Below are 9,183 nucleotides of genomic sequence, written 5' to 3' on the forward strand. Positions count from 1 at the left end.
AAATTCATGTGTTTGGGTGAGCGTCCGTTTCGTGTGCTTTGGCAAGTCTGGTGCATTTTCAGGCCGATATCGCCACGCCAACTCGCGCAAAAGCATCTTCTTATGCGTAGACCCGTAACTGGACCGTAAACCATTGTTAAAAATGTAAGGTGGATTGAAGTTGAGGGGAGGACAAAGCAATTGTTACTGCAAAATCACCGACGTGCAGAACAGCAGCAGGCCCGCTGTTACACCACCACATTAGGATCCCCCGGAGGCGCCTGTGTAAGGCTTTGAGCAAAGTGACAAAAGAGAGTGTTAATAATCTTCATTCTCTTCCTCGGATCTAGAGAAGACCTTAGATTGACGATTTTTTAATCACTGTTAGACAGCCATTAATTCCTCTGAATTGATTGCTCGATTAAAGTCAAAAGAAAATGTTTTTGTTAAAAGATTCAAACTTGATCCATTAAGGCCTAGCTCAGAAGGTTTAAACCCTACATATGTACAGAAGGTTTATGAAATTCACTAGCCCAGCTAAACCCTCCTAACCTATTTGAAGCCCAACTGATTAATAACCATACCTGAACTTTTAATATATAGATTAGGGCTGCAAATGGATCGGATATCTGATCCGAGTCCCAACATGTTTTTTTCAGATATGGATCCTTTGAATAAAATCCAGATGTGGATTCGGATAGGATTCAGATCACCATTTTAAGTCAGATCTGGAGTTGATCCGAATCAAAATCCGACCAGAAAGCATGTTTTACATGTAAATGGCTTGTTTTGTTCTATTTTCCCCCATCCTATATTACCACAAGTATTTCGGATTTGGATTCAATCTAACCTCCTCGGATCTGATTCAGATCCAGTCCGGATTTTGATCTACTCTTTGCATTTTAGATTCAGATTCGGACCTGACAGTATCCCGACAGAATCCAACCTGTTTTCAGCCCTAACTAGGACTGGCTTGTGGGTTGTACTACTTTAGAGTGAATGAGGGTCTAGGTTTGACATTGGACAGCACCAGGCTCGCACCAAACAGAGAAACATAGCTAGATCGGGACTTAAAAATGGTGGCTGGTTTGTGGGTCGGACCAAACTAGAGTTGGTCCGGGGTCTAGGTCCAACTATAGACCGCACCGGGCTCGGACCAAGCTAAATTCAGCTCTTGTTTTCTTCGGTTTTCGAAAGAAGACAGAGATCTAGCGAGTGACGCGTTCGGGCTTACAGGGTCCGAATCTGCCCATTAAAATTATAGTCGTTACGTCTCCACGTCAGCATGATTTTCAAATATTCATGACCGTTGCGATCCGAACGTTACCTTCGATCCCTGTACGCCTTCGTTCCTCTCTTTCTTCCTTTCTTTCTATTCTCGATTCCTCACACTCACCTCCGCAGAGAAACCCACTCTGTTTCTGTATCGATTGTGCTCTCTCTCTCTCTCTCTACAAACGAGACTTCTTGCTCTGCTCGTTGGTGGTTTTCTTCTTGAAGGACGGAAGGATGGAAGCTTCGAGCGATGTAGAATGTCTCAATCCCCTCCAGATTGATGAATTATATGAGTACTCCGCTCCTCGATACTTCGATTTCGTTGCTGGTGAAACGGAAGAGGAGATCCGTCAAGCCCAGGAATGGTTTGAAGTGGCCCGTAGCTACGCGCCTTCACGTAATATTTGTTTTCGTTTCCTTTTCTGCTTTTTTCCAGTTAATTTTTCTTTTTTTTTTCATTGATTCCTTTTCTTGTCCACTCACTCCGCGCCATCGATCTTGTGTCTGATCTTTTCACGTTGAAGAAAATCCTGTTTGTTCTGTGGATAAAAAAATAACAAGAGGGTGTTTTCTCTTCTTGACTTATCTCTAGTTTACAATTTCTCTATGATGATCGGAACTTGGTACTTGAGGGCTTTGCTTTTTTGAAGCCTAAAGAAAGAATTACAGATTTTGGGTATTTTGGTTTCTTGATCCATTTGGAGGTTTTGATTTACCAACATCCTTCTTCTTTTCCGAACTTGATGGGTTTTGCTAAATATTGGGCATTTTGAGTTCTTTACCTGTTTGAGAAATTAGATCTACCCATATGCCTTTTTTTCCTTCTCAAATTTATGGTAATTTCAAGACTATGGTATGATTGCTTTCTGCTTTCATGTCTGGAAATTTTTATGCACCTCAAAGTCTTTCTTGAATCTGATGTGATTTGCATATTCTCTGCTCTTTAGCATTCATGTTGCGGATCAAAACAAGCAGATCGGTTGATATGGATAGCACTTGTAACTTCCAAGATGCAGAACAGTTCCATCCGGTATTTTATATTTTTTTCTTTTATTCCTTCCACTAATGGCATGACTCTGCTTATTTTTCTGCATTTAATATATAGCATCATAAAATCTCACAGAGTTGTTTACGAAATCAACAGGCCGAGATAGCTACTCAGACCAACTTATCAAAGGAAGAATCTGGGTGAGTTAATCTCGTAATTTTTTCCCCTCATAGTCTCCATCCTTTTCAAATTAGGGTTCTTATGGATATCTGACAGAAACGTATGTTGTCCTCTTTTCAGGGTTCCAGAACAGAAGTTAACTAAATCAGAAACAGTAAGCAAACGAGATTCTGAAAAGGGAGTTAACCAGGTATGTTGATCCTGCCTTTTCCAGAAATGAATATACATTTTTCAAAAGAAAAACATGGTGAGCTCTAATTTGGGATTTGAATTGACATTTTGTAGATGGATGCTCCTGAATCTGCTGTCCATCCTTGTTGCAATCTTCAGCATTCTGACAGGTTTACTCTTCGTCTCCAAATGGAAGAATGCATCCAAATAGGCCTATTTTTGTATCTTTCTTTAAACTAATATTGATTTTGTTGGTTCTGTGGCAGTTCCATGGCTGAGAAATCAACTTTGAAGACTACTAAGCTAATTTCTGGTATGAAGCTAACTCATGGTCAATTGATTATGTAGCAAGCTGGTATCCTGTTTAGATGTGTGCTCACCTCATCAGAATGTGAGATAAGCTGTAACAAATTTCAAAATGCAAAATACAAAATCTAAGCTTGTCCCAATTTTCTGATGACGAGGTTTCCCACAACCACCCTTATTGTTCTATTCCTACTCAAATGTGTGGGTCTTCGATGTTTTACTTGCAGAAATTGGCGCGATGACTCCAAAAGCACAAATTGTGTCCTCCAAAAGTGGGAATGTAGAGAATAGCTGCAATAATCCAACAAGTAAAGGAAAAAATTTGCTACAGAAGCCATCTACTGCAACTAAGTTGACAAAACAAACACCATTCTCACAAGCAAAAGGCACTAAAGGGAGCGCTTTGAGGTCATTATTTACTTATTGATAGTATATTATTAGCATATGGTCAATAATTGTGCCATACCTAAAAACAAAACTAATTGCTCTATGGTTATTGGTCAGGTTGCCCACTAGTGCTCTTAAGAATTCTGCAAATGCTGATATTAGACGAGAGAATCAAGCGGTTAAGAGACAAAAACTTGAAGGAGGAAGATCAAGACAGGTGATTCTAGAACTCACTATCTTCCTCTCGTCAATTTCAATTTTTGGTCCCAAATCCTACTCTTTAATATCATTCTTGCTGCGATGCTCAAACATTTCAGATTCTTAATGTCAAAGAACGGGTTTTGCACCACAAATCAAATGTTGGGGCCACAAATGACAAAGCATCAAATGGACAGACAACTAAAGGCAACAGGGAGAAGAGATTTGAATTGACGACCCGAAAGGTAACTTTGCCGCTTTTCTTTGATCTTTACATGCAATGTAAGTCCTGAAATTTGAGTGCAGTCATCACAAGTGCTGAATCTGGTTGTTTCAGGAAACAAATCCTTTCATCTCAGCAGCAGAATTGGTTAAGAAGTTCCAGTCAAAAACAAGAGAACTAGATATCTCACAGAACAGATCCCTCTCTCATGTATCAAGATTTTTACCCTTATCGATTTCCTTTGTTCCCATCTTTTTATTTTTCCAATTCTTTGTCCTCAATTTCTAATTCTAGCTGGTGGAAATGTTGCATTTATAGGATGATACTGCTTCATCGACCCATCGCAAGCCCCCATTATCATTGACACAGCCGAAGGAGCCGCAATTCTTAACAGCACGACGGGTTCGGCCTGTAATGGTAAAAAGTTCGGCTGAACTGGAAGAAGAAATGCTTGCAAACATTCCCAAGTTTAAAGCAAGGCCACTGAACAAAAAGGTTTGTATAATTTACAAATTTTTTTGTTGCTTATAATTTACAATTGTCTCAATTCCCATTTAAATGAACTCAATAGATACTGGAAGCCCCTACTCTGCCCGCATTGCCTAGAAGCACTCCTCACCCACCAGAGTTCCATGAGTTCCACCTAAAAACAATGGAGAGAGCTTCTCAACTTGCTGGACCATCTGTCTCATCTTCTACAGAGACTTCACAGAAAGTATGTTCTTTATCTGCTTAACCAAACTTTCACTGTCGTAATGATTTTGATATAAAGAATGCTCATTTGGTGTTTGCAGGGGAAACCCAAGTCTGAAAATGGTGCACCTCATGGGCTCACTGTACCCAAATCACCACACCTGGAAACATCATCCCGCGCCCGTCCAACAACGTAAGCCTTACTGTAACTTGCAGATTAATTATCCGAATCCACATTTCTCATCTTCAAGTCTTATCAACTGTAATGTAACAGAGTTAAAAGTTCTCAAGAACTGGAGCAGGAAGAGCTAGCAAAGATGCCCAAGTTCAAGGCCAGACCTCTCAACAAAAAGGTATATCACGTTGTAGTGTTATGCCAAGTTGTTATACAGAATGTCCTTTTGGTTACTTCTGCCTCACTTCTCATCATCACGCAGATATTCAAAAGTAAAGGAGAACTTGGAGTATTTCGCAATCATAAGCAGCAAAATACCGTACCACTGGTAATTATCGCAACCTTCCACGTCAAACTCATGGAACTCTGCTCTTTTCCTCCACTTAAACATGATTGTGCATTTTCAGGAGTTCCACTTTGCAACTGATGAAAGAATACCCCCTGTGCTGCAACCAGTGGTTGACCTGTTTGACAAGGTAAGTAACCTATTCACTTTTATCATTCCAACCACAGGTACTATATATGTCATGAATTTAAACTAATTCTCAAGTTGGCATTATTCCCAGCTCTCTTTAAATTCAGACCATCATGACAAACAAATTCCACGACTCACCATACCAAATCCCTTCCATCTTGAGACGGAGGTTTGTGTTGCTGATCATCAGTGACTTGGTACATGTAAATTTTCTACTCCATTCTAAGTTTCAAATTTGGGCATGTTTAGGAGCGGGGTTTGGAGAAGGAGAAGCAATTTGCTGCAGAAATTTTACATCAACAGTTGGAGGATCAGAAGGCTAGGGTCCCCAAAGCCAGTCCATATCCATATTCCACAGATTACCCGGTGGTAAGCTTCTTTTGCACAGGCTGCTGTAAATTAAGATGTTCATTATATCAGTGCAGTCATGCTTATAAAAGAGATGGAAAATTTACCTCAGATACCGCCAAAACCTCAACCAAAGGAGTGTACCAAACCAGAGGCATTCCAACTGGTGAGCCTAGTTAGGCATGAGGAAGAGATGCAGAGAATAATGGAAGAAAGGGAAAGAATGGAAAAGGAAGCAGCAGAGATGAGGATCTTTAAGGCACAGCCAATTATAAGCAAGTAAATATTCTGCATTACCATCACTTTGTACATTTAGAAATTCATCATTTCCCTTATGCATTGTTCCTAACCACTATTTGAGTTGATGCAGTGATCCAATTCCAGTCCCTGAAAAGAGAAGGCAGCCTCTTACTCAGGTTCAGGAGATTTCACTCCACATAGATCACCGAGCTGTTGACAGGGCTGAGTTCGATAAGAAGGTGCGAACATTTCCTTATCTCTCATACAAACTTTGCTAATTTCCTTATCTCTCATACAAACTTTGCTATTCAATGGAAAATGTTGGCTTGTTTTTCAAATTATAATGGGCTTTCCAATGGCAGAGTTTTGATACCAATGGATGACAAATAGATGAAAATAGTAATGATGATGAAAATGGAGATAATAATGGTGATGGCAGTTAAGGAATTAAACTAATGTTGGCTATTTTTCAAATTATAATGGGCTTTCGAATGGGGGTAGCTAAACTAACTGAAAATAGCAGAGTTGATACCAATGGATGACAAATAGATGAAAATAATAATGCTGATGATAATGGTGAGGGCAGTTTAGAAATTAAACTAATGTTGGCTTGTTTTTCAAATCATAATGGGCTTTCGAATGGGGTATAAACCAACTTTGTAGTAGTAACTACCTGAAAATGGCAGATTGATACCAATGGATGACAAAATAGATGAAAATGGAGATGATAACGGTGATGGCAGTTAAGGAATTAAACGAAACAGCCCTTTATTGCATAATTTTTACAGCTATTGTCTAAAAGAAACACTCCCATTACCACAGAAAACAACAGAATCCAAATGTGAGCCTAGACCTGCTTCATTAAGAAAAACTCTATGTTTAGCTTTGGATCCATTCTCTGAGCATAGCAACTCTAGTGACGATGGCCAACTCCGACGCTTTTTCAAATCATAATGGGCTTTCGAATGGGGTATAAACCAACTTTGTAGTAGTAACTACCTGAAAATGGCAGATTGATACCAATGGATGACAAAATAGATGAAAATGGAGATGATAACGGTGATGGCAGTTAAGGAATTAAACGAAACAGCCCTTTATTGCATAATTTTTACAGCTATTGTCTAAAAGAAACACTCCCATTACCACAGAAAACAACAGAATCCAAATGTGAGCCTAGACCTGCTTCATTAAGAAAAACTCTATGTTTAGCTTTGGATCCATTCTCTGAGCATAGCAACTCTAGTGACGATGGCCAACTCCGACGCTTTTATCAAACCAAATGAGCATCTGCTTCATTTCCTACTGCAAATTAGAGAAACTCTATGTTTAAAACAACCTCAATTAATTTAAACAGCTCTTTATTGCATAATTTCTGACACTTAAAGTCCAATGTTCACAGAAGATAAAACAGAATGCCCATGACAACCCAATGTGAGCCTAGACAGGTCAGGCTTTCAGAGATTCTAGTGATGGTGTGCACCTCCGACACTTCCATCGAGCCAAGTGTGATTTTCAGATACTCACCCTTTGAAGGTGCTGAATTAGACATGATAATAGCAGATTCATATGGAGCATACCTATGTTAGATAAGAAAGGGGAGCTGAATGCCCTTCTGTTTCTTCATAGAACAACCAACCTTGAATAGGACAAGAACTTTTCATGATAGTGTTGTTTTACCGTTCTAACATTGGCTTGATAACAAGCTCAAGACTATGTTAGATAAGAAAGGGGAGCTGAATGCCCTTCTGTTTCTTCATGGAACAACCAACCTTGAATAGGACAAGAACTTTTCATGATAGTGTTGTTTTACCGTTCTAACATTGGCTTGATAACAAGCTCAAGACTAAGATTTAGCACAACCGACAGGCACTAAATCCGAAATCACTTTAAATTCTGTCGCAGTGAAATGTTTTCTTTCCCTCAAAAAAGAGTGCTGCAAAATTTGGGTAAACAATTGCGATCAAGAAGCCAGCTCGTTTAGAATTCATTTTCATTGCATGCGTAGAAATGCAAACACCCTTCTGGTCTCAATTTCCTTTCCTTGAACAGTCTGGGACTATATGCTATTTTTCCATTTAGCAAGCATGCGCCAAAAAAAATTACCAAGAATAGCAAAAATATGAAGTACTTGGTCATGTGTTCATTCACTTCTTGTTGGGTGCTGATTAGAACCATTATAATTATAATTAATTCAAAGTTTTTGAAGGGTAACTAAATTACCTTTGTGGCCTTTTTATTGTTAATGCATACATAGGTCAAAGAGAAGGAAGCAATCTTTAAGAGGTACAGGGATGAGTGTGAAGCCTCCAAGATGGTAAATTTTTAACTTTGAGAAAAAATATTTCCTATTACATAGGAGTTTATAATGCGTTTTGACTTTTATCACTGTTTGGCTAACTATGAAGGTGGAGGAGGAGAAGGCAACCAAGCAAATGAGGAAGATGATGGTACCTCATGCGAGACCTGTACCAGACTTTGGAAATCCTTTTGTTCCAGAAAGGTAAAGATAAAATAACTATGCATAACTTGTTCAGAAAAGCTATAATAATGGTCCTCATTTTTATTTCTTTAGGTCATCAAAGGAACTCACGATGCCGAAATCACCATGCCTACTTGTGGCCCAAAGAAAACAAAGGGCCTTTTGTGCTGCTGCTGTTGGTGCTGCACACATGAGATGATATCTAAGCCTTTTGTCTAGAGCAGGACTCTGTGTCTTCAAGAGAGCTTGAACATTCATGTACAACATTCTTCAATTCTTTGAGCTTGTATCATCTGTATTAAAATTAATGCTAATTATTTGTATTTTTGCACACTCTATGTTGTAGTCTATACTAGAAAGAACATATATACCATGTATTGCTTACTTGGTCTTTAAAACTTTAAATTATACAGTGAATTTAGGAACTTTTCATCTTTTCTCTCCCTCCCCACCTTTTTAGTTATTGTTTCCTTTGATGGACCCAGGTTAGGTTGGTTTTGCAGAGAATAGAATCACTTTAATTAACCGAGCTACTTTGGAGCAGTTTAAAACTAAAATATACATTCCTTGTCTGGCATGGATGTAGAGAATAGAATCGCTTTAATTAACCGAGCTACTTTGGAGCAGTTTAAAATATACATTCCTTGTCTGGTATGGTTCTCTGCACTTGTCAAATGTTTCAGGTTCTGCACTTGTCAAATATGGGCACCTTGGTCCTGCAACATTGTGATATCCCAAGCCTTAGACTTGGTCCAATTGGTTGAGCTAAAGAAGAGCAAGCTCAATATTAGTCAATTCTGCCGATCTCTGCATCTTTAGTCAGACTTTCTCAAGTCTCTTGATACGTTTCTGAGCCATGGTTAGGAAAATGTTACCCAGCACTAGATCTGGGTCTACTTGAGTAAAACTCTCTGGGCTCCAAATGAGCCTGGTTCACATTTTTGGGAGAAGAAAAAGCTTGGCTGCATAAATCCAATGGAGCATTTTCTAGCCAAAAATCATAGGTGTTGGTTTTTGAAGCCTTTGGAAAGCATGATTTGAGTAAAGTTTGCTCCATTTTGAGCTG

At 39.1% G+C, this 9,183-nt stretch overlaps 1 protein-coding gene across 1 annotated transcript; it reads left to right on the top strand.

The window, feature by feature from the left end:
* The first annotated feature begins 1,488 nt into the window (after positions 1–1,488).
* On the top strand, positions 1,489–8,936 carry LOC149844668 (protein TPX2-like). The gene is made up of 23 exons (XM_089985802.1): positions 1,489–1,651; positions 2,202–2,284; positions 2,378–2,442; positions 2,543–2,612; positions 2,708–2,763; positions 2,860–2,924; positions 3,127–3,307; positions 3,404–3,503; positions 3,604–3,729; positions 3,822–3,917; positions 4,026–4,202; positions 4,279–4,422; positions 4,514–4,593; positions 4,675–4,753; positions 4,838–4,903; positions 4,983–5,051; positions 5,142–5,219; positions 5,300–5,419; positions 5,511–5,677; positions 5,769–5,877; positions 7,893–7,952; positions 8,044–8,138; positions 8,801–8,936. The coding sequence occupies exons 1-23, from the start codon at positions 1,489–1,491 to the stop codon at positions 8,934–8,936; spliced, it is 2,385 nt and encodes a 794-aa protein (XP_089841928.1).
* Positions 8,937–9,183: the final 247 nt, after the last annotated feature.

Source organism: Nuphar pumila, chromosome 2, assembly GCF_984573655.1.
Source record: "Nuphar pumila chromosome 2, dmNupPumi1.hap1.1, whole genome shotgun sequence".
Lineage (NCBI taxonomy): Eukaryota > Viridiplantae > Streptophyta > Magnoliopsida > Nymphaeales > Nymphaeaceae > Nuphar > Nuphar pumila.

Coding starts and splice junctions, on each gene's coding strand:
- LOC149844668 (XM_089985802.1), top strand. CDS start 1,489: ATGGAAGCTTCGAGCGATGTAGAATGTCTCAATCCCCTCCAGATTGAT. Junction 4,594..4,674: donor TCCCGCGCCCGTCCAACAAC/GTAAGCCTTACT, acceptor GTAATGTAACAG/AGTTAAAAGTTCTCAAGAAC. Junction 5,420..5,510: donor ATTCCACAGATTACCCGGTG/GTAAGCTTCTTT, acceptor AATTTACCTCAG/ATACCGCCAAAACCTCAACC.